The 26,729-nt window shown below is 38.1% G+C and overlaps 1 protein-coding gene across 1 annotated transcript in view; it reads right to left on the reverse strand.

The window, feature by feature from the left end:
* The window catches only part of LOC122793921 (latent-transforming growth factor beta-binding protein 4-like), a 2,484,519-nt gene that overhangs the window by 1,290,050 nt on the left and 1,167,740 nt on the right, over positions 1 to 26,729 (reverse strand). Inside the window, exons 12-14 of the mRNA XM_044062009.1 lie at positions 25,409 to 25,528; positions 21,332 to 21,451; positions 4,649 to 4,768 (exon numbers count right to left, since the gene is read on the reverse strand). Coding sequence (XP_043917944.1) covers positions 4,649 to 4,768; positions 21,332 to 21,451; positions 25,409 to 25,528 — 360 coding nt within the window. The remainder of the gene's footprint in view (positions 1 to 4,648; positions 4,769 to 21,331; positions 21,452 to 25,408; positions 25,529 to 26,729) is intronic.

Genomic DNA, 26,729 nt, shown 5'->3' on the forward strand with positions numbered 1-26,729 from the left:
ACTAAACAAGACACTAAGAGGTCTAATTAAGTCCAACAAGGACAACTATGAGGTCAGGATGGCCTCACAGACTAAGGATAATCCAAAGGCCTTTTTCAGCTATGTCTGGAATCTTAATGGTGAAAAATGCACTGGCTGATAAACTCAGCTCAGACTTTACTGCTCACTCCTCCCCAGCTCCACTAGGTAAAATCCTACTCCAACTATTAGCAGGGACCACTGTTGGCAGTACTTGTTAAGCCAAGAACACCACCTGCATTGATCCCAGCAACATCCCTGGTTGCTTATTGAATGGTATAAAACACAATTTATCAGTACCACTTGAGATACTCTTGAAATACAGCCTTAAAACAGGCTAAGTTCCAAGTGAATGGAGGACTGCAATAGTCATTGCCCTCCTCAATGGATTATCAAATGACCCAGGAAACTACAGACCCATCAGTCTAACAAGCTTAATATGCACATCCATGGAACAAATAATGATGAAAATGATAAACAAGGATATTGGCACTGTACAGACAATGGACCCATCCCAATTTGGCTTTGTTAAGAGAAGGTCATGGCTATTTAACCTGGTAGACTTCCATAAGGAAATGGTGAGGGTAACACAGTGTAAACTGCACATCATAATCTAGCAAAGGCATTCAATGCAATACCCCACTCAGCCTTTGTTGACAAACTCTCTGTGCTAGGCATAAATCCCTACATAACTCACTGGATTGCAAATGGCTCATAGACAAGACCCAATAAGTCAGCATAGTGACAGATTACCAATGGAGTACCCTACAGAACCATGCCTGGGCCCACTCATGTTTGGCATCTAATTCTTGGAAGTCAAGGCTAATGTTCAAGGCCTCTGGCTCAGCAAGCTCACAGATGACTATATATTGGGAACTATTATAAATTCTCCTCAAGACATTAACATCTTGCAAGAGGTTTTAACTCAGGCAAATGACCGGTGCTAAAGCCATAGCCTAAAACTCAATGCCAAAAAATGTAATATAATTCCCTTTGTGAAAATGTCAACCCAAGTTAATTACTGCATTGTTAAACACCCGTAAGAATCAACCCAGTATTAAGGGATTTGGGAACATAGGTAGACAGCAATCTGGCATTTGATGAACATGTAACTAAGTTAGTAAGAAAAAAATTCTGTCACCCAACTTACAGTAAGGGTATGGCATCCATAGCCAGGGAAGTTCTAATACCACTCTACTTAGCCACTCTCAGTCCTATCATTGAATACAATGCCCCTTTGGCATGTATGTAACAAGACACCTGGCAAAGCTGGAGCACACAAACAGGTTTCTCACCAGTAGCATGAATATACTTTCCTAAATTGATTGCCTAAAGGCTCTGTCTCTGCTTAAAGTGGATCTTTATCAGGCATACAGGGGCTTCCTCAGACCCAGCCCTGATGGATATGTTGTACATGTGCAAAATAAACAGCACCAGAAACAGTAGATCCAGGGATCTAAACTTAATTTATGACATAAATAGAATGTGTTGGAGAGATAGATATGTGCCCCAAATGATCTCCACACTATGAAATAGGCACCTCATCCATGTAGAACAGAGTTCATTCCTGATCCTATTCAATTGGATTGAAAATTGTAAATGTATCCCCAGTCTGTCCCCATGTCCCTTATGGATGGAAGCCATCAATAAGAAAAGTACTATCCTAATTAACATGCTCTCCCTAAAAAATCCTTACTTACCTCCCTACTAAAATTCCTCCTTCCATATAGACACCCATGATACATGGGACCCAAGTAGTTTGTGGTGTGCAGATAGGCTTGTAAGGGTCCTAGTGGTCATCAGCCTTGTAATAACCTGTGAACCTACAAACCTATAATATACTGCTGCATGGTTTCAGTGCCATTTGTTATGCTTTATATTACATAGTAAAAAAAGTACATAATTCAAGATCTCTCTTCTGCTGTACTGGGGAGAAAGGTATGGTCCTCCACATGCTACACCATAATACAGAGGAAGTGGTTTAGGATTTGCAAGGCTGTTGCCTGCAATATTCCTATTCCTAACATGTTACTTGTAGGTTGTTGGCTATTCCCTAAATTTAAGATGGTTAAAGCCCCATTTACCTTTCTATCCACAGAAATGTGCATGCCACATATTCCCCTCTATTCTGCCTGCACGCAACAGTGTTTGATCATGTCTGTTACAGTCTCTTCATCTACATGGAAAGAGTCCACAATCTGCTGGTCTTTAAGCTGAAGAGATGGCAGGTTCTGTATGAAACTCCTCCACTGGTGCAGATGGTCACAACATGCAACATCACTGTCTCCAATGACAGCCACTAAAACTGCTGCTGCTACTCAATGCATTACTTCCATCATAACAGAATGAATCTTGGTGATCAAAATGGGTATGTGCTGTGGCACAAGCACCTCTTTCATATGATTCTGAATTGCTCTGCCATTTATGCACAGGTACACACACACACACACACACACACACACACACACACACACACACACACACACGCACACACACACACACACACACACACACACACACACACACACACACACACACACACACACACACACATATAGTGTTATCACATTATCACTTGCATACTCTTTGGGTTTATTTGCATAATCTTCCTTATTTATAAGTCATTATGCAGGCATGTGCTTCTTACTGAACTATTATGATCATAACAAGCATGCTATTTGTATTAGAATTGCCCTACCCTGCATATGGCTGCCTTCCATGCTAATTTGCTTTGCACAATTAACTACAAATCTATGAATTCCAGTCATAGCATATTACAAGCTGGTGGATTTGCTGTTGTGTAGTAGGTTTAGCTTAATTTAGTTGTGAAAGGAATATTTTATTGTGCATGGTCATCATCAAATTACTTGGGATATATGTTTTATTTACAGTATGGATTCATCTTGAAGGCAGAGATTAGTTCGAGTTGCAACTTTTTAAACTATTAACTATATTAAGTTATTTAATATAATAGCACATATGTATAGATGTGTGTGTGTGTGTGTGTGTGTGTGTGTGTGTGTGTGTGTGTGTGTGTGTGTGTGTGTGTGTGTACCTGTACACAAAGAAAGCTCAGTCTGAAGTTTCTGGTTTAGCCTGTTTGGAAACACAGGTAGCATTTTTTTTCATCTGCGTTGTCTCACAACTATCAGGTTTCCCATGTCATAATCTGCCCATCTCGTCCTCTTTTAGTGAGAAGCAGACATCTCTGTTCATCATCCAGGAGGCAACTAATGTTTTCTGCTTCACCCTAAACACTGGTCACTTACTGTTGCCTAACAGTTGCACTCCACAAATTCTGGGGGTCCTGGTATGTGCACATTATCCAGTCTGCACAAATCTCAGCTAAGGTATGCACTGCTGCTTGGTTGTGCTACTCCTCAATGGCTCTCAATGTTCTCTTTTGCATCTCAGAGACCCTACTGGGTGCCAGCAGTTCATCTGATGGTGCTGAGTTCCCTTCCAACAGCATGGGCAAGCTTGCATCAGCCAATCTCTTACAACTTCCTTAGTGACCTCCTCTACCATCTGGGTCACTACTCTAGCCCAAGTCATCTGGAATGGAACCAGATTTTTACCATCTGTGTCACGAGGTTGATGAAGCATAAGTATCATTTTACCCACCTCAAGCAGCATTTGTTTATGCAACTCTCTTTAGACAGGTATTAAATATTAATTTTAGTGGATATAGTTGAACAGCAATTAACTCTCATTAAATTCATAGATTCAAGCTTGTTACTAGGCTAACTAACTGGGGCACCTTTCTAAGCCTAGCCAACTTTTCCAAACAATAATGATGTCCAAATAGGACATTGAGAGTAGGGCATTTATAATCTATGTCTCTCCAAAAGGGACATGGATGCCAGGCCCAGTGTAAATTTCCCATTTTCCATCCACTAGGCTAGGTTGCACTTAAACTGTGTAATAGATTAACTCAGCTTCACATGGCTGGGAAGCTTGTTCCATAGGAGGGGCAGTCTGTAGGACACATATCTGTCTCTCCAGCATGTTCTTTTTAAGTCAAACACAAAATGTTGGTCCCTAGGCCTTGTATTTCTGGTACTGTTTCACTTAATAGAATGTAGTATATTCATAAGTGTGTGGTTTCCGAATCCCTTGAAAGCCAGGCATAAATCACCCCTCAGCAATCTATAGGAGACTGAGTATAGAGAAAAGACTTTAAAGTGCACTGCATAAAGCCGGTTTGTTAAGCCTTATATTTCTTTTGTAAAGAACATCTGAGGTCGCTCTAGTTGCTGTATAATCTTGGTCAGGTACATACCAAAGCGAGCACGGTACTCTATGACTGGTCTGATAAGGGCAGAGTACAGTGGTACAGCACAGCATTGGCATGAGTGGGTACATTAGTAAGACTAGGACAGCATACTGGCTGGTAGTAATATCTAAGAATGTTAACAGATAGTGTCGTGATCCCAGGAAATGAATGAGGTCCTCTTTGACACTGCCAGTGAGCAAATATTTTATTAGCTCTGAAATATCATACAATGGAAAGCAACCTCATTTAGTAAGACTCAAAAATGCTTGTTAATAATTATGGCTAGAACAATCCTACATAGAGCCTGCCATATCAGAATAAAAAGCTTCAGAGAGAAGACATCAAAGCACCTACCTGTACACCTTCCATTCTGGAACCTATACCCAGGTCTACACTGTACACACTTAAATGATCCAGCAGTATTGATGCACTCTTGATCAGGGCAAGTGGTACGATTTTCACATTCATTGATATCTACAGGAAAAAATGCAAAGACACAATAAATCCACAGTCCTTTCTTCAGTTCATGTAAGGTATTTATTGCTACTATTGTTAGTTTCCTTGCAAACATTCTCTCTGTCTGTAACAAAAGCAATCCTTCTGTGACTAGCAAATCCTGCCAAGCTATTTCTGACATTTATAACATTTTTTACACCAAAAACAGTCCTGCATGAAGTTCAGCATATTGTCAAAAATACAAAGATGGTAACTTACATGATTTATTTACCTCAGTCTTCAGAAATGAAAAAGGGGAACACCTGATTTTTATTTGCTATGTTTAAAGGCACAGTTCACTTGGACTCTTTAGAAAGTTAAAGAAGTTTGCAAAAAAACTGCATTAAACATTTAACAGATTGTGGTAGCAAATGTTATTCTTTCTGATGCCTGCAGAAAAGTGAATCTCACAATTTTTTTTTTGTAGGAAATAGCTCTAAAGGGCATAAACACTTTATGGTGCAGGCATGAGACCAGTGATAGTGAACATTTTGGGTTTGGTGTGTCAAAAGCTCCTTGCACAAAATAATTCAGTGCACTTCACATGAGCAACAAATGCAAAAGCAGTGTCTTTGATAACTCGGGTGTTGGTTACCCAAAGCCTTGTTGCATGTGTCACTTTTGACACGTGTGTTATAGGCTCACCACCACTGCATTAGACTATCATTGCTGCACCTGCTATAAAGAAACTGGAAGATTTGGCAGTGGTAATCAATATGCTTGCCTTAATGAATCTTCCACGAGCATATAGACATTTAAGTAGTGCTCACTGAAACCAAAACACATTTAACTGTAATGCAATTCTCTGTTTCTTATTCAAATATCAGGATCCAGGAGTCACATCCCTAGAGAAGGCTTTTACTAGAGTATACAAAAACTACAAATCTAGATTTATAAGTAAGAAAAAAGAATCCATACAATCTCCACATTTTAGGTTTGGGAGTGGGACATGTAGAATATGACTGCCACCTTTATAGCCTTAATACCTAGTTTATTAATGTTAGACCAGGGTACGTTGCTCATCATAGAAAGTCACATCAGTCCTTCTCCACACCACAGGAAGTGCACATCCATCTCTCACCCCTAAATCAAATCATGCTACTCACCAAATAAAGGGTACATCTGCGCCTCAGCAGAATATGATACTTACCATGGGAAAGTTCATAGGCATACCTCTTAACTGTACAGATTTTTGCAGAATGTCCAGATTTTTGCCTAATATTTCTGGTCTGTTTTTTTCATAAAATTGTGGGTTTCCGGCAAATCATTGAGTGATGAAGTCAGAAAATAATGACAGACATTTGAGTTTCAGACTTCATACCCTTCAGAAAATGTATGCTAATGCAAAACCTGTTATTCTATCAACTTTCTAAATTGTAAGAGCATATTTAAAAAGTGTCCCTATTTTTGGTCCTTTGTACCCTCTATTATTTATGGCTTTGTCCAGATTTCTTGCTCTAAAAATGTGAGAGGTATGTTTATAGGTAAGTACTAGGCTAGCTGCCATTGTGGGTCCATTTTAAGCCTAGTCATTTTCCCTCACAGGTGAAAATTAAACCATGTACACCTTGTGTCTGTGAGGTAAACACCTTAAACATTTCATTAACCCTCAAGCCCAAAATGAAAACAAAGCACAGCCTACCCCTTACCCCAATTACAGTACTCACCAAGGAAAGGGTACATCAGTTCCTCAGCCCTAAAGCCAGAAAATGTATTCATCACAGGAGCAGCACATTAAACCCTCAACTTATACTCAAACATGTTAATTGCCATTAGAAGGGTCAGAGGAAGCCCTAACTCTCAAATCCAAACATACTACACACCAAAGGAAATTTAAATCAAATCTTCACAACCAGATATGAACATGTCACGTTGTAGAGAAAAGGCCCATCAGTCCCCAAAACCTAAAATGTTACTCATTATAGAAAGTTCACATCAGTTATTCATTACAAAAATGTGATCACATTGCTCACCATACAAAAGGCACACCAGTCCCTCACCCATTATTTCAAGCACTCTGCAATGCATAGAAAGGGCACATCCATCCTTAACCATGACCCCAAACATGCTGTTAACCATAAAAAGGGCACATCCAACCCTAACCGTGAACCCATACATGCTACTAACCATAGAAAGGGCACATCCAACCCTAACCTTGATTCCAAGCATGCTACTAACCATAGAAACAGTGCATCCATCCCTAACCCTGAACCCAAAGGTGCCACTAACCATAGAAAGGGCACATCCAACCCTGACCTTCAACCCAAACTTGCTAGTAAGCATAGAAAGGGCACTTTCAACCCTAACCTCAAACCCAAACATGCTAACCACAGAAAGGATGCATCCATCCCTAACCCAAACATGCTACTAACCATAGAAAGGGTGCCTCCATTCCAACACAGAACCCATACATGCTACTAATGATAGAAAGGGCACATCCAACCCTGTCTCCAAAAACTGAAAATACTACTCACTACAGGAAGGGACCATCACTCCCTCACCAGCAAATCTGAAGACACTAGTCACCATAAAAAAGGACTATCAGTGCTCATTCCTCAGTCCTGAACATACTATTCACAATAAAAAGACCACATAAATTATTCATTCCAAAACCCCTCAAAAAATCTCTCACTATAGAAAGTGCTCATCATTCACTCACACCAAACCTGAACAAACTACTCACTGTAGAAAAGGCACATCAATCTGTCTTCCTTCCCCCATTCACCACAGATAGGGCACATCAGTCCCTCACTTCCAAGCCCAGACATGCTATTTATTGTTTGAAAAGGCACATTAATCCATCACACATAAATCTAAACAAAATACTTACCATAGAAAGAAAATATCAATCCCTCATCCCTAAAGCAAAATATGCAAATCAACATAGATAGGGCACATCTCACCCTTACTTCCAAACCCAAACGTGCTACTCTCTCTAGAAAGTACACATCAATCTATTAACACTCAAACCAGAACATACTGCTACCTATGGAAAAGTCTCATCAATTGCTCAACCCCAAACTCCATCATAATACTCACCAAAGAAAGGGTACTTTAAGCCCTTACTTCCAAATCTGAACATGCTACTTGCCATCGAAAGGGCACATCTATCCCTTACACTAAACCTAAAGAAGCTACTCACCTATACAAAGGGCACACCAATCCCTCACATCCAAACCTGGACACACTACTCCCCATACAAATTTATTTACTTATTGAAGTGAAACATCTTATGGGATGGTGTGAGAGCTCAGAGTGAAACAGAAAAGTAAAACTGAAGTAAGGAAATGAAACTCCACCCACTAAGGGTGGAGTTTGACTTCCTTACTCAACTTCTCACACACGCACAGTTTCAGAACGAGTGATTCCCTTGCAGCAGCATCTGTTGAAAGGTTTTCATACTCCATTTTAGCTTTTCAACCGCACACACACACATACACACACACACACACACACACACACACACACACACAAGCAGTGAGATTGACTGATCGCCTCGCAGCTGCAGCAGCATCTGTTGAAAGGTTTGCGTACCTGTTGACCATACCGCTCAATGAGCAACTATGAGTAACAGTAGCTCTATGTGCCAGGACAGGAAGATAGAAGAGATGCCCGTGTGTTCATACCTACACATCTGTTCATACTTATCCATTGCTGCAGTTGCTTAAAGGCAAATGCTTGTTTATTTTCAAGTAATATTCAGTTGCCTTTCTCCTTTTTTTGGCAACTTCATAACTGGTAAAAGGAAAGAAGAAGTCAAAAAGCACTGCATTTGAATTTTTATTACTTCTGCACTATTGTTTTGGGAAAAGTGAGTGCTCCTCCCCCATACACTACATGCAGATGTATGCACGCACACACAAACACACACACGCACTCACAAACACACTCACACAGACACTTCTATCAGAAAATGAAGTTTGTTCCAGGAAAAACTCATAAACTAACACAAGTAAATAGTAAATGAATCAGCAACAGCTTGATGTGTAAAAGAAACTGTGATCTCTGACACTAAGTCTGTAGCACCAAATACCTTTTTAAACAAAATCTGGAATACGTATTACCAAATGAATCTGACTTCTGAAATCATAAAAAGTAGAGTAGCCTTTGAACCTATATTCTTTCAACCTACTGTCATAAATGTTTATTTTTAATTTACTGTTATGTGTCCAAATGGTTGTCGGATGATCTTTATGTAGATTTCATAATTCTTTACTGATTTACTTCTTTCTGATTACAAAGATTTATTCTGGTATCACAATGGGAGTGTTTTGAGAGTTTTTACTAGTGTAACACTGCCGTATTCTTCCTATGTGGTCACTGTAAAGATGACAGTTGCACACTCCTTAGATGCAGTCATTTAATAAGTGTAACCTGTCTTCTGGGTGTTTTCTATATTAAATGCTGGTTTGAAACCACTATACCATAAAGAAACAAGCCGATTTAAAGATGGTGAGAGGCTGAATTTATTTCTCACTGAAACAACAGATGGCATGACCAACTTGCATTGCCAAAAGCCCTCACATTTTGCCTGATAAACTATTACGTTTGATAGCAAGTTACATAAAACTGGATTTCTCAAGGAGGTATTTAATTGGCAATTCCATCATAGTTACTGACAGAATGTAATATTGCTGGATCATGACACCCAGTGTGCTGGCTTGCAAACTGATATTCTGGGAGACAATGTTTTAGGTGATACTATTTTTAAATGATCTTTAACTTGAAATACTTGAAACACTTCATTTACCTGTGACATATATGAATACATATATATATATATATATATATATATATATATATGGAAAAAAAATCCAAACAATCTTCATACCTAACATGCCCTTTAATATAACTGTCCAAGAGCTAATAGATGAATACTGCCTGTGGCATTAGTGTCTCTAGCCTAAGACTACTGAAAAATAAATTAGAAAACTTACATTTCACCTTTAACAAATTATTGTTTTCTTTCCTTAAATGGCATAATTTGAAAAATGCCTTTAGTAACCATTCTGAAGGCCAGAGATGAAAGGTATTTAAATATTTTGATAGTTATTATTTTGGAACCTGCACCCAAGTCATAATTGCACAAAGTTCTCTTGGATTTTTGATTTGCCTAAGCAGATCCCTTTTGTTATCATAAGTTTACCAGCAGTAGTAATAATGGGATCAGTAATAACTATGGGCCCAGTTGCAAAAGACTTGCTCTCAGTGTAAGGGACTACTTACTCTGGGAGCAGGCTCACACCAGGTCTTTTGGAATCTGGCTCATGCTGAAAGCTTGTCTATAAATAGGCCTTATATCAAAGTAAGTCACTTACACTGAGCACATATTTTGGATTCTAGTTAGACTTACACTGAGAGCAACTGTTTTGGAATCTAGCCTCCTATTCCAGAAATAAAACACAAAAAAAACTTTCATAGGTGGCCAAATGGACTCAATGGCAAAACCAAGCATAGAAAAGACAAAATAAAAACCCAAAGGTCCAACTATCTGAGCTGAAAGTATTTAATAAAACACTACGAAAATGCAAAGCTTTTGAACTTTCTCAGATCTTTATTAATGCATTTTACTAGTGTTTATTAAACAGTTTCAACTCAGGCAGTTTGACTCTTGTTTTTTTTATTTTGTCTTTTATATTTTGGAGATCACAGAACAGATCTGAGGGTTAAGCTTAGAATTATTGTATAATATATAAACTTCTATTACCCAGTGACATTACTGTTTAAGATCATTTACTTAATTAATAATAATATAAAACTGCAAGTTGCAATATATAAAATAGTACATTTCTATGGGGACATTAAAAAAAAGAATGTGCATTAATTGCTTCACATGGCAGAAGTCAAACTTCTATAAGGAAGAACAAAGGAGCTTATACTGTACTGTAACTTTTGTGTCCCTTATACTTCTTAACAAAAGTTTCACTTCTATCGTGCATGGTGACCACGCATGCTCTTTTTTCTTTCTTTTTTGTTTCTTTTTACGAGGAAAGTCCAACTGGCTAATACCTGTTTTCAGTGGAGGCCTGGGGAGAAAAGCTCCATTTGCTTATATTGCATTATACTAAGTTCCAGTTAAACAGAAAGTAGTTATAGTTCTATTTGCATTTATACACATACAGTAGGTGCATTTATACATTCTAAGATTTTTACAGAGATAGAAGTTACTAAAGAGAGGGGGCGGCCACAGTAGTGCAGCAGTTAGGATTGCCGCCTCACAGCAAGAGGCTCTCTGGTTCAATCCTTGGCTGGGGTGCCTTTTGTGCAGAGTCTGCATGTCCTCCCTGTGGTTATGTGGGTTTCCTCCGGGTGCTCCGGTTTCCTCCGACATCCCAAAGACATGCTGTAGGTGGATTGGACACTCTGAATTGGCATAGGTGTGAGTGTGTGCCTTCTGTGGAAGGTTGGGTGCTGGGCTGACAACTCAACACTGTAAAACTCCACTGCCGATCATGAGTGGATAGCTGATCCACTGTGGTGACCCCTAACCAGGAAAAGCCAAAAGAAGAAGAAGAAGTTACTAAAGAGAAAGACTACATGCAATTTAGTGGCGTGTATAAGCAGCAATTATGTATAAAAAACATTGTTTTGTCATTTCAGTGAGAGGGTGAGAATATTCTGTTTAAGGGGAGTATTGTATGGTGAGCACAAAGTCTTAACATGTGATGAGCTTGTGCAGGACCAGGATTGGTTAAGATGTTGTTTAAGCAGTGCTTTAAAACTATTAAGTTTTTCAGAGAGTTTTATTTGTGTTGAGATACTATTCCAGACTTTAGCAAAATAATGGGAGTAGAGCAAGTCTCCTGCAACATTATTTGACTTATTTGTGAGTAGTACAAATTTCTTACTAGAAGGGAAGTTCCTTGCTGGACAGTAGAGCAGTAATAACATTTGTAGTGCAGGGCATTTTTCTAGATGATGAATGAGGTTGTGTGTTGTAGTTAGTTGTGAAGTTCAGGCCAGTTTAATTGCTTTAAGCTATGATAACACTGGGGCATATGAGGGAGACTGGTGGCAAATGTAGCCATTTTATTGTAGCAGAAGGTACGTTTCTTTCTTTGAGTATTGTTTAAGTTTGTTAAGATAGAAGTGGCGTATACGAGAGTTGGCAATAAGACTGTGGTGGCTAGAGTTTTTCTTGCAGTATCTGTAAGGAATCCATTGATCTGATTAATGGAGCCTAGTTTCTGGTGTGTAGATTTAATGGCGTGCAGTATATGCTGGTCATATTTGAGACTGGCATCTACGCCTAGAGGTTTACTGTGAGTTACAGTTTCAATGACAGTATTTGATGACTTTATGGTAAAAGACTGCTTTTTATTTTGGCAACTTTTTTGAGGTAAAAAGCATTAAATTACTTGTCTTTGGATCAAGTAGGAGGGTTGATTCTTTGAGCCAGGTTTCTACAGAAGAGAAAGATTTTTGGGTAATGTCTTGAAGTTTATATATTGTTGAGGCCACAAATATTAATGTTGAGTCATCTGCATACTGAACTAAACTAGCATGGTGAGTGGAGGTCATTAATAAATATAATAAATAGGAGAGGACCCAGGACAGAGCCCTGAGGAACACCTGTAGAAACAGGTTGAAAGGATGAGTAGGTCTGTTGCCATTTAATACATATTGACTTCTGGATAGGTAACTAAGAAACCACAACAGGGAGTCCTGTGAAAGATCTATTGAGTAGAGTCTAATGAGCAGCTGCTGGTGTGAGACAGTATCAGATATATTCGAGAAGTCTAAGAATATGGTGGACAGACAAGCAGTCCATTATTTCTATGTTGGTTTATTATATTGGTAAAATGTAGTAGAGCAGTAGTGTTGTATTTCTGAGAGCAGGTTATTTGAGGTTAGGTATTGCCAACAGCTGCATATGGATGCATTTCTCTAATATTTTGGAGACGTGGGAGAGGATCGCTACTGGTCTATAGTTATTAAACTTTGTAGATGTGCCACATTTGTGAGGTTCTATGTAGGATTTTTTCACAGTGATGGGACATAGCTTTCTGCTATGGACTTGTATATGGGCACAGGGAAGTCTATGACTTCTGTAGCCATTTTAGGTAGTTTGATGGTAGTTTGTCTACAACTACAAAAGCGTTTTTTAGTTTAAAGAGCAGCTTCATTATGAGAGAGGTAGGTACTGGACTAAAATTGAAGAGATTTGGGGGGTTCAGTTGGACAGGGATAGAGAGAGGTGTCAGATCCATTAGTGTCTAAGAGAAATAATAATGATTGTTTAAAGTAGGAATTAAACTGTGCAAGGATAAAGCCTGTCGTATTAGTGGTGCTCTTGCCAGGGTGTAATTTATTTAATGATGACCAAAAAAAGTCTTGAGTTGTTTTGATGTTTGTTTTGTAGGTTGGTAGAATATGTTTGCTTGTCCTCTTTGACAAAGTTTTGCAAGGTTTCTAAGATGTCTAAATTGCTGGAAGGCGTTTTGAGTTCTATTTGTACGCCAGTTTTTCTAAGCTTTTCCCTTCTTAACATTTTTTTTAAATTTTTGCTTTCTTTTGTTAGACATGATATGGGATTGGACTTTACTGTTTTATTAGGTACTAGTGCTAGATTATTTAAGGTCTATAAGAATACATTATTAAAGTGTTCTATAACAGTATCTAGTGGCATTGCTCCAAATACATTCCAGTTATATTGTTTTTTTTTTTTTTCCAAAATGTTTTTATTCATTTTATAACTCAATGATTTAACAGTATAGCAACAAGAAAAAACAAATAAACTATATACAATGTCCACAACAACTAAAAAAGCAATATATATATATATATATATATATATATATATATATATATATATATATATATATATATAGGAGAACACTTAATATTTCTCTAACAGATTAGCCAATTTTGTCCGAGCAATTAAATGATGAGTTGCGTTGTTAGTCCTTACTATTATAGTAGCAATCTCATTCTTACAAATGTATTTCACAAGATGAATAAATTCAACTTTCAAGACAGGAGTAGATTGGGATTTCAAAGTTTTAGTAACAATTTTCCTTGCTATACAGAGGACAGACCATAGTAAAAATGTTTGGTTTTTAGGAATGACTTCAGGAACAGGAACATTGGAAAGGATAAGGGAGTTAGAAATTATACAGCTGTCATTCCATAGAGCTTTACAAAGATATTTAAAGTCTAACCAAAATGGAGAAATTCTTTTGTAATTAACAACCATATGTATCTAGTCAGCATCAGGGTGTCCACATCTCCAGCATTTAATTTCATCTTTCTTGGACATTATTGCTAGTCTATGTGGGATGAAAAAAACAACTATGTAAAAATTTCCATGTGTATACATGCCAGAACAGGGAAGAAGTGGATTCATTCATCAACTGTAAACAAAGTTTTTTTTACTTTTTTCTGAGAATACTTGTCTATTTAAACTTCACTTGAATAATTCCAAAAAGAAACACTTGTTTTGCTAAAATCATTTCTGAGAATTTTATATATAACAGATATGTATAAAGTATTCTTGGTTGAGCCATTAATAATTACTGAGATAAAATCCAAGATTTTTAAGTTACTCTTATTGTATGCTTCTAATGAGGGTATGAGCTTAGTATGTACAAAACCCTTACAATTTTGGATGTCCAGCCAATTGCAATTTCACAAACTACATCTGCTGGTCAAATAGTCTGCAGAACTTATTTTATTAGCATAGAGAAATTGATTCCAATATAATAGGTCACCCTTCTTAAATGTTAACATTTTCTGAGTATCAAAAGATATCAAACATTCATTTGTGTAAGCAATAGGAAACATAATTATTAATACATTCTTAATTAATTCTTTAGAAAACATAAGCTTTTTAAACAACAGCAATATTTGCTTTATAAGAGGTGTGAGAACAAGTTTTGACCTTTCACTTTGAATGTATATTTTTAAAATCCATATAAAGATGTTTGTATGTATTCAAGTACATTGTTCAAGCAATATCCTATTATTATTTAGAAGTAAGGTTTCATGTATTGATTTCCAATATGATGTATAAGAAGGATTATTCCAAAGCAACATTATGTTAATAAATGTGGAGTTTAAATAAAAATCAATATTTGGCAACCCTATACCTCCTTCATCCCAGCTTGTGGTGTGCGGTGCCAGAGAAGAGAAGAGAAATTCTTGTTTTTTGGGATACCAAAGGAAGTTGAGTAATAAGTTATTAATTTTCGGTTTAATTTTGACAGGTGGTGAATTATTAGAGCTTGGCCAATGAATAAGATTTTAGGTAGCAGTATCATTTTGATTAAAGTTAGTCTGTCTTTAGATGTGAAAAAGAGTCTCTTCCAACTGTCAATGACTAGTAATAGAGTTTATAAGTTGTTGGTAATTAGATGTGAGTGATTTTTTTTATAATTCAATTCAATAATGATATCTAGATATTTAATGTGTGTGCCCTCCCATTTTATGTCTCTTTTTTATTTAAGTTTTATAGGAACATTTTTATTCACTACAAGTGCCTGAGTTTTGTTGTGATTTAATTTTAGACCACAGATGTTTGCAAAGAAGTTTAGATTATACAATAGGGATCTATGGAATTTTCAATATCATTAGAAGCTATTAGTAGGTCATCAGCAAATAGTTGTATCTTGGGGATAATTTGTCTGATATTTTATATCCTTTAACGCTGTCATTATTTCTAACATAATTTGCAAGAGGCTCAAAAGCCAGGGCAAGGAGTAATGAGGAGGGAGGCACCCCTGTTTTGTACCTCTTAATATTTCAAATGGGCTAGATAAATAAGATCCAATCTTTACACAGGCTATGGACTTTTCATATAGTTTTTTAATTAATCCTATTAAGTTTGGGGAGAAATTGTATTTTTGCAGAGCTTTAAACAGCTTTGGCCAACTTAGGGAGTTGAAAACTTTATCTATATCAATGTATAAAATAGAAAGCTTGTTTTTTCTTGTTTGCTAAGTCTATTAAGGACAGTAATATAATTACATTGTCTTCTACCTTTCTGTTTTTGATAATCCCATTTTGGTCTTCATGAATTAATATTGAAAGAATATTATGTAATCTGTTTGCTTGAAAGTTCTGGATAGGGTGATTGATACATAGATACGCAGAGTAGTAGAATGCAAGAAGGGAGGTAAGCAGTTCAGATTCAGAGCAGGATGCAGCACAATTGACCCAATGTTTGCAATGAGACAGATACTTGAGAAGAAGCTAGAGCTATGGGGAGAGTCCAACTGGGCATTCCTAGACTTGGAGAAAGCATATGACAAGGTCCCAAGAAAGCTGATCTGGGCAGTACTGTGGTGGTCTGAAGTCCAAGAATCATTAGTAGAATTAGTGCAGGCTATGTACAAGGACCCAGTGACTCTATGAACAGTGTTCGGCCTCACAGAGGGGTTGCCAGTGGGAGTGGGAGTGGGTGTACACCAGGGTTCATCTCTGAGCCCACTGCTGTTCATACTGGTGATGGACTACATTAGCAAATAGGTAGGAGGGGACAAATCAACAAAGCTGCTGTATGCAGATGATGTGGCAGTACAGGCAGACTTCTCAGCTAGAACCTCAGCAAAGGATAGGAGAATGGAATATAAATCTGAAGGCACATGGGATGAAACTAGGCACATATAAGATGGTGGTAATGGCTGCAAATGGGTAAATCAGAAGAAGCTGAGAATAGAGATAAAAGGGAAGATAGTGGAATAGGTAAACAGCTGGGGTAGTCTGAATGAAGAGGTCAAAGCTAGAATCAGAGGGACTGCAGCCAAATGGCATAGAACATCAGGTGTAGTCTATGACAGAAGAATGCCAAAGAAGCTGAATACTAAGGTGTACAAGACAGTAGTGCGACCAGTGAAACCTGGGGAGTAAAGGCAGAACAGTTGAAGAAGCTAGAGGTGATGGAAATGAAGCGCCTGAGAATGGTGATAGGATGCACACTGTGGGACAGATGAAGAAATGAGGATATAAGAGCAGAAGCCAAAGCAGCTCCAATTGCAAAAAAGATCAGAGAGAACAGATTACAGGGGTTTGGGTAAATATGTAGAAAAGCAGAAGACAATCTGGTGCAGAAGGTTTGGGACAGACAGGAAGAAGGTAAGAGGAAGTGAGGACATCCAGTAAAGAGGTCGATGGATTGTGTAAAAGAAGATCTGCAACAGTCAGGCATGAGTGTTGAAGAAGGCAGGAGTGTGGCACTTAATCGAGAGAGTTGGCAACAGTTAACAACGATACCTCAACCCATGTAGAAAAATGGGAAAAAGGGGGCTGATGATGATGTATGCATGAACTAAGAACATGAAGCTATATATAATTTCTTAAAATTGTTTTTATCTAAACAGACAAAGATAAATTGATTAATCCTAATAACTGTTTTGTTGCTATGAGTAAATACAGGACTGTAATGTCATTAACGCAGACAGGAAAAAGGATGCATTTAAAACTGTCACTGTCAGAAACATATTTGTAATTCTTATTTAAATATAAATGTAATTCAGATTAAATAAATCACTATTTACAGTATAACATACTGTATGCTTATAAGACTTTTTAGATTATATTGTTTTAGTGTTTCTTTGAAAATGTCTTTGCTGAAATTGGTTGGAATTCTTATTTCTTTATAGATTATATGTTTATCTAAGTTACAGTGAGGTCTAATGGAATTTGTTGGTATGCGATCTGACAGGCAGCTTACTTTTGTCAATTTGTCTGGTGTGTTTGTAAGAATCCAGTGTAATATTGAGTGTCTCCCTGAAGCTTTATCTGTTTTAGTGGGAGTGATTATTAACTGTTTGAAGTTTTTTATAAGTTTATGGATTCAGTGGGAGAAGATGAATTTATGAGCTGCCAGTTGTCATGGTAAATTTGTTTGGATATCCAATACAGGATGTTTTCAGCAGTATCAGTGTTACTCCCTGATGGTAGATAATTTACTATTAAACTTTAGCAAGAACTTCGGTAGCACCAATTAGCGCTAAAATCACCAGCAACCACGGTAGTTGGCAAACAGTCTATTTAATATATCTACATCACGCCACAACGATAAACGAAATGTAACAACATGAAAGAACAAGAAAGGAACACTGCTACAAGTAGAATGGCAAAAAACTGAATGACGCCAAAAATAAATGAATTCAACAGTTGAGCGCTTTCAACCAGTATCGCTGGTCTTCATCATTTTCCTATTGTTGATTTTTAGTAAAAAATAATGAAAATTCCAGCCAAGTTAGAACTTCCACTAAGTGACCTCTCAGACCTCTTGTATCAGAGGCACATGGGATATATGCAAATTACCCTTATTAACATCAGGTGTTTCAGCTGTGTGGCGATTCTGAATGCCCATGACTTATTTCTTTTTAAGTCATTTTAATGGACAATTTCAGGCCAATACAGACAAATCCAACAAGCTGTAGATATGCACATTTCAGCCTTGTTATGACCTCACCAGCAGAGAATAAATAGAGTGTTTGACTAAGTATAGGAAACACAGGGCTGTTATATCCAGCTGATGTCCATTACCATTAGGGTGACTGCAAAATATCCCAACTAACAAATTAAAACAAAGAGTGAGAAGGCCACACAGAAAAAAAAAACAATCAGTAAAAACTAAATGAAAACTCCAGCCAAGCTAGAACTTCCACTGAGTGACCTCTCAGACCTCTTGTATCAGAGGCACATGGTATATATGCAAATGACCCTTATGAATATCAGGTGTTTCAGCTATATGGAGATTCTGAATGCTGATGACTAGACTTATTTCTCTTTAAGTCATTTTAATGGACAATTTCAGGCCAATAAAACCAAACCCTACTAGCTGTGGATATGAATATATTTCAGCCTTGTTATAACCTCATCAGCACAGGACAAACAGAGTGTTTGACTAAGCATAAGAAACACAGGGCTGTTATACCCAGCTGATGTCCATTACCATTAGGGTGACTGCAAAATATCCCAACTAAAACAAAGAGTGAGAAGGTCAACCAGAAAAACAATCAGTTAAAAACTAAATGATAACTTCAGCCAAGCTAGAACTTCCACTGAGTGACCTTTCAGACCTCTTGTATCAGAGGTACATGGGATATATGCAAATGGCCATTATGAACATCAGGTGTTTCAGCTTTATGGTGATTCTGAATGCCTGTGACATTTCTTTTTAAGTCATTTTAAAGGCATTGTTGACAAACTCTGAGCTAGGCATATATCCCTACATAACTCACTGGATTACAATTGGCTCACAGACAGGACCCAAGAAGTCAGGATCGGTGAGACCATTTCCACCAAGAGATAAGTCAGCAGTGGCGTACCCTAGGGCTCCATGCTGGGCCCACTCATGTTAGGCATCTACTTCTTGGAAGTCAAGGATAATCTTCAAGGCTTCTGTTTCAGCAAGCTCGCAGATGACTGTATATTGGGAGCTATTATAAATTCTCCCCAGGACACTATCATCTTGCAAGAGGGTTTAAAACAGACAAATAACTGGTGCTAAAGTTATGGCATAAAACTCAATACCAAAAAAATGTAATATAATTCCTTTTGTAACCTGGCAGCTATCTAGTTTGCCCTTTTGTAAAAATGTCAACCCAAGTGAATTACTGCATTGATAAAATACCCATACGAATCAACCCAGTAGTAAGGGATTTGGGAACATATGTAGACAGCAATCTGGCCTTTGACAAACATGTAGCCAAGATAGTAAGAAAAACATTCTGTCTCCTAACTTATAGTAAGGGTATGGCATCCATAACTAGGGAAGTTATAATACCTCTCCACTCAGCTCTTCTCAGATCTATCATTGAATACAATACCCCGTTGGAATGTATGTAACCAGACACCTGTAAAATCTGGAACACACAAAACAGGTTTCTCACCAGTAGCAGCAATACCCTAAACTACACTGATCACCTAAAGGCTCTGTCTCTGCTGAAACGGGACCTTTATCAGGCATACAGGGCTTCCTCAGACTCAGCCCTGATGAATATGTTGTACATGTGCAAAATAACCAGCACCAGAAACACTAGATACAGGGATCTTAACTTCATTTATGACATAAACAGGATGTGCTGTATAGACATATGTGTGTCATAGTTTCATAGATTCATAGGTTCATAGATTAGTACTAAGCTAACTGCTCTTGTGAGCCATTTTAAGCCTAGCCAATTATCCCTTGTGAGACTCAAACCCTGCACCTTGTGTTTGTAAGGCAAACACCTTAACCATTAGGCCACCCTCCCAAATGATCCCCACACTATGAAATAGGCACTTCATTCATTTAAGTTCATTCCTGATCCTATTCAAATGAAATCTTGACAATTGGATAGAAAATTGTAAATTTATCCCAGGTCTGTCTCCCTGTCTCTTATGGACAGAGGCCAACAATATGTACTATCCTAATTAACAGCCTCTCCCTAGAAATCCATAGTTACCTCCCCACTAAAATTCCACCTTACATATAGATAGCCATGATATGCTGAACCTAAATAGTTTGCGGCATGCAGATAGGCTTGTAAGGGCCCTAGTGGTCATCAGCCTTGCAATAACCTGTCTACCTACAAATCTATAATATACTAGTGTGTGGTTTCAGTGCCATTTGTTATGCATTATACTGCATTGTTAAAAAACCTACATGGTTTAAGATCTCTCCTCTGCTGTACTCAGGAGTAAGGTATGGTCCTCCATATGCTAGAGCAAGATATTGAGGAACTGGTTTAGGATTTGCAAGGCTGTTTCCCACAATATTCCTAACATATTACTTGTAGACTGTTTTCCAAGTGGCTAGGCCTCGAACGGAAAGTCAGTGAACCACATCATTGAACATTGAATGGAACATGTACTGCAATGGCCACATTTCCAAAACAGTGAATGTCAAACCACCACTATTAACATGGCTCGACAATGGAGTGAAACAATGTTTTTATTTCCAGCATACTGGTTCAGCGATGTGAGCATTCAACTGAAGGCACTTCATGGACGTGATAGTAAACTATATATATATATATATATATATATATATATATATATATATATATTCATGACTGTAGGGTTTGCCGATACCTTGTAAGCCAGGCATAAATCACCCCTCAGCAATCTGTAGGAGACTGAGTAGAGAGAAAAGGCTTTAAAGTGCTCTGCATAAAGCCGGTTTGTTAAGCCTTATATTTTTTTGTAAGGAACATCTGAGGTCGCTCTAGTGACTGCATAATCTTGGTCAGGTACATACCAAAGCGAGCACTGTACTCTATGACTGGTCTGATAAGGGCAGAGTACAGTGGTACAGTACAGCATTGGCATGAGTGGGTACATTAGTAAGACTAGGACAGCATACTGTCTGGTAGTAATATCTAAGAATGTTAACAGATAGTGCCGTGATCCCAGGAAATGAATGAGGTCCTCTTTGACACTGCCAGTGAGCAAATATTTTATTAGCTCCTGAAATACCATAACAATGAAAACCAACCTCATTTAGTAAGACTCAAAAATGCTTGTTAATAATTATGGCTAGAACAATCCTACATAGAGCCTGCCATATCAGAATAAAAAGCTTCAGAGAGAAGACATCAAAGCACCTACCTGTACACCTTCCATTCTGGAACCTATACCCAGGTCTACACTGTACACACTTAAATGATCCAGCAGTATTGATACACTCTTGATCAGGGCAAGTGGTACGATTTTCACATTCATTGATGTCTACAGGGAAAAATGCAAAGTCACAATAAATCCACAGTCCTTTCTTCAGTTCAGGTAAGGTATTTATTGCTACTATTGTTAGTTTCCTTGCAAACATTCTCTCAGTCTGTAACAAAAGCAATCCTTCTGTGACTAGCAAATCCTGCCCAGCTATTTCTGACATTTATAACATTTTTTACACCAAAAACAGGCCTGCATGAAGTTCAGCATGTTGTCAAGAATACAAAGATGGTAACTTAATTGATTTATTTTCCTCAGTCTTCAGAAATGAAAAAGGGGGACACCTGATTTTTATTTGCTCTGTTTATAGCCACAGCTCACTTGGGCTCTTTAGAAAGTTAAAGACGTTTGCAAAAAAGCTGCATTAAACATTTAACAGATTGTGGTAGCAAATGTGCTTTGTGATGCCTGCAGAAAAATTAATCTTAGGAATTTTTTTGTAGGAAATAGCTATAAAGAGCATAACGACTTTATGGTGCAGACATGAGACTATTGTTGCTGCACCTGCTATTAAGAAACTGGAAGATTTGGCAGTGATAATCGATATGCTTGTCTTAATGTATCTTCCACTAACACATAAGACACTTAAATAGTGCTCACTAAAACCAAAACACATTTAACCGCAATGCAATTCTCTGTTTCTTACTCAGATACCAGGCTCCAAGTGTAACATCCCTACAGAAGCTAGAGAAGACATTTACTAGAGTATACACAGAAACTACAAATCGAGATTTATGAATAAGGAAAAAGAAGCCATACAAACAATCTCCACAGTTTAGATTTGGGAGCAGGACATGCAGAATATGACTGGCACCTTTATAGCCTTAATACCTAGTTTATTAATGTTAGGCCAGGGCATGTTACTCATCACAGAAAGTCACATCAGTCCTTCAGCCCTTAACCAAAACATGTGACTCACCACAGGAAGAGCACATCAGTCTCTCACCCCTAAATCAAATCATGCTACTCACCAAATGAAGGGTACATCTGTGCCTCAGCACAATATTGTGCAGTCCATGGGAAGGTTTATGATCGTAGGTAAGTGCTATGCTAGTTGACATTGTGGGTCCATTTGAAGCATACAAACACACCAAACCATTACTCCTTAACCCAACCACACTTCTCACCAAGAAAAGGGCACATCAATCCCTCAACCCTAAAGCCAGAAAATGTACTCATTACAGGAGGAGCACATCAAACCCCCAACCTAGACTCATACATGCTAATTACCATTAGAAAGGGCAGATGAAGCCCTTACTCTCAAACCGAAACATGCTACTGACCAAAGGAAAGTTAAATCAAATCTTCACATCCAGATATGAAAATGCCACTTGATGACATCTTTCATCCCCAAAACCTAAAATGCTACTCATTTTAGAAAGTTCACATCAGTTATTCATTACAAAAATGTGATCACATTGCTCACCATACAAAAGGCACACCAGTCCCTCACCCATTATTTCAAGCACTCTGCAATGCATAGAAAGGGCACATCCAATGCTAACTTCAAACCCAAAAACCCTACTAACCATAGAAAGGGTAAATCCATCCCTAACCCCAAACCCAAACATGCTATTAACCATAGAAAGGGTGCATCCATCCCTAACCTGGAACCCAAACATGCTATTAACCATAGAAAGGGTGCATCCATCCCTAACCCGGAACCCAAACATGCTATTAACCATAGAAAGGGCACGTACAATCCTTTCCCCAAACAGACTGCTCTCCATAGGTAGTGCAAATCAATCCCTCACCCCCAAAACTGAATGCACTACTCACTATAGGAAAGGGAGTATCACTCCCTCACCATCACATCTGAAGACGCTAGTCACCCTAAAAAAGGATTATTCACAATAAAAGGAGCACATCAATTACTCATTCCCAAGCCGAAACAAACCTCACACTACAGAAAGTACTCATCATTCACTCACACCAAACCTGAACAAGCTACTTACTGTAGAAAAAGTCTCCCCAGGACACTATCATCTTTCAAGAGGGTTTAAAACAGACAAATAACTGGTGCTAAAGCCATGGCGTAGAACTCAATACCAAAAATGTAATATAATTCCTTTTGTAACCTGGCAGCTATCTAGTTTGTCCTTTTGTAAAAATGTCAACCCAGGTGAATTACTGCATTGATAAAATACCCATAAGAATCAACCCAGTAGTAAGGGATTTGGGAACATATGTAGACGGCAATCTGGCCTTTGACAAACATGTAGCCAAGATATTAAGAAAAACATTCTGTCTCCCAACTTATAGTAAGGGTATGGCATCCATAACTAGGGATGGTATAATACCTCTCCACTCAGCTCTTCTCCGATCTATCATTGAATACAATACCCCTTTGGAATGTATGTAACCAGACACCTGTAAAATCTGGAACACACAAAACAGGTTTCTCACCAGTAGCAGCAATACCCTAAACTACACTGATCACCTAAAGGCTCTGTCTCTGCTGAAACGGGACCTTTATCAGGCATACAGGGCTTCCTCAGACTCAGCCCTGATGAATATGTTGTACATGTGCAAAATAACCAGCACCAGAAACACTAGATACAGGGATCTTAACTTCATTTATAACATAAACAGGATGTGCTGTATAGACAGATGTGTGTCCCAAATGATCCCCACACTATGAAATAGGCACTTCATCCATTTAAGTTAATTCCTGATCCTGTTCAAATGAAACCTTGACAACTGGAGAGAAAATTGTAAATTTATCCCAGGTCTGTCTCCCTGCCTCTTATGGACAGAGGCCATCAATATGTACTATCCTAATTAACACCCTCTCCCTAGAAATCCATAGTTACCTTCCCACGAAAATTCCACCTTACATATAGATAGCTATGATATGCTGGACCCAAATAGTTTGCGGCATGCAGATAGGCTTGTAAGGGCCCTAGTGGTCATCAGCCTTGCAACAACCTGTGTACCTACAAATCTATAATATACTACTGTGTGGTTTCAGTGCCATTTGTTATGTAGTATACTGCATTGTAAAAAAACCTACATGGTTTAAGATCTCTCCTGTGCTGTACTCGGGAGAAAGGTATGGTCCTCCATATGCTAGAGTAAGATATTGAGGAATCGGTTTAGGATTTGCAAGGCTGTTGCCCACAATATTCCTAACATATTACTTGTAGACTGTTTTCCAAGTGACTAGACCTCGAATGGAAAGTCAGCGAACCACATCATTGAACATTGAATGGAACATGTACTGAAATGGCCACATTTCCAAAACAGTGAATGTCAAACCACCACTATTAACATGGCTCGACAAGGGAGTGAAACAATGTTTTTATTCCCAGCATACTGGTTCGGCAATGTGAGCATTCAACTGAAGGCATTTCATGGACATGATAGTAAACCATATATTTATATATATATATATATATATATATATATATATATATATTCATAACTGTAGGGTTTGCCGATACCTTGTAAGCCAGGCATAAATCACCCCTCAGCAATCTATAGAAGACTGAGTAGAGAGAAAAGGCTTTAAAGTGCACTGCATAAAGCCGGTTTGTTAAGCCTTATATTTTTTTGTAAGGAACATCTGAGGTCACTCTAGTGACTGCATAATCTTGGTCAGGTACATACCAAAGCGAGCACGGTACTCTATGACTGGTCTGATAAGGGCAGAGTACAGTGGTACAGTACAGCATTGGCATGAGTGGGTACATTAGTAAGACTAGGACAGCATACTGGCTGGTAGTAATATCTAAGAATGTTAACAGATAGTGCCGTGATCCCAGGAAATGAATGAGGTCCTCTTTGACACTGCCAGTGAGCAAATATTTTATTAGCTCTGAAATATCATACAATGGAAAGCAACCTCATTTAGTAAGACTCAAAAATGCTTGTTAATAATTATGGCTAGAACAATCCTACGTAGAGCCTGCCATATCAGAATAAATAGCTTCAGAGAGAAGACATCAAAGCACCTACCTGTGCACCTTCCATTCTGGAACCTATACCCAGGTCTACACTGTACACACTTAAATGATCCAGCAGTATTGATGCACTCTTGATCAGGGCAAGTGGTACGATTTTCACATTCATTGATATCTACAGGGAAAAATGCAAAGACACAATAAATCCACAGTCCTTTCTTCAGTTCAGGTAAGGTATTTATTGCTACTATTGTTAGTTTCCTTGCAAAAATTCTCTCAGTCCGTAACAAAAGCAATCCTTCTGTGACTAGCAAATCCTGCCCAGCTATTTCTGACATTTATAATATTTTTTACACCAAAAACAGGCCTGCATGAAGTTCAGCATGTTGTCAAGAATACAAAGATGGTAACTTAATTGATTTATTTTCCTCAGTCTTCAGAAATGAAAAAGGGGAACACCTGATTTTTATTTGCTATGTTTAAAGCCACAGCTCACTTGGGCTCTTTAGAAAGTTAAAGACGTTTGCAAAAAAGCTGCATTAAACATTTAACAGATTGTGGTAGCAAACGTGCTTTGTGATGCCTGCAGAAAAATGAATTGTAGGAATTTTTTTGTAGGAAATAGCTCTAAAGAGCATAACGACTTTATGGTGCAGACATGAGACTATTGTTGCTGCACCTGCTATTAAGAAACTGGAAGATTTGGCAGTGATAATCGATATGCTTGCCTTAATGTATCTTCCACTAACACATAAGACACTTAAATAGTGCTCACTAAAACCAAAACACATTTAACCGCAATGCAATTCTCTGTTTCTTACTCAGATACCAGGCTCCAGGTGTCACATCCCTACAGAAGCTAGAGAAGACATTTACTAGTGTATACACAGAAACTACAAATCTAGATTTATGAGTAAGGAAAAAGAAGCCATACAAACAATCTTGAGAGTTTAGATTTGGGAGCGGGACATGCAGAATATGACTGGCACCTTTATAGCCTTAATACCTAGTTTATTAATGTTAGACCAGGGCATGTTACTCATCACAGAAAGTCACATCAGTCCTTCAGCCCTTAACCAAAACATGTGACTCACCACAGGAAGAGCACATCAGTCTCTCACCCCTAAATCAAATCATGCTACTCACCAAATGAAGGGTACATCTGTGCCTCAGCACAATATTGTGCAGTCCATGGGAAGGTTTATGATCGTAGGTAAGTGCTATGCTAGTTGACATTGTGGGTCCATTTGAAGCATAGTCATTTTCTCTAAAAGGTTAGAATTAAACTCTGTATCTTTTATCCGTGAAGTAAACACCCAAACTATTATATTAACTCCCAAGCCTGAAATGAAACCAAAACACACCAAACCATTACT

This window comes from Protopterus annectens, chromosome 1.part0, assembly GCF_019279795.1.
Source record: "Protopterus annectens isolate FY-2018-M chromosome 1.part0, PAN1.0, whole genome shotgun sequence".
Classification (NCBI taxonomy): Eukaryota; Metazoa; Chordata; order Ceratodontiformes; family Protopteridae; genus Protopterus; species Protopterus annectens.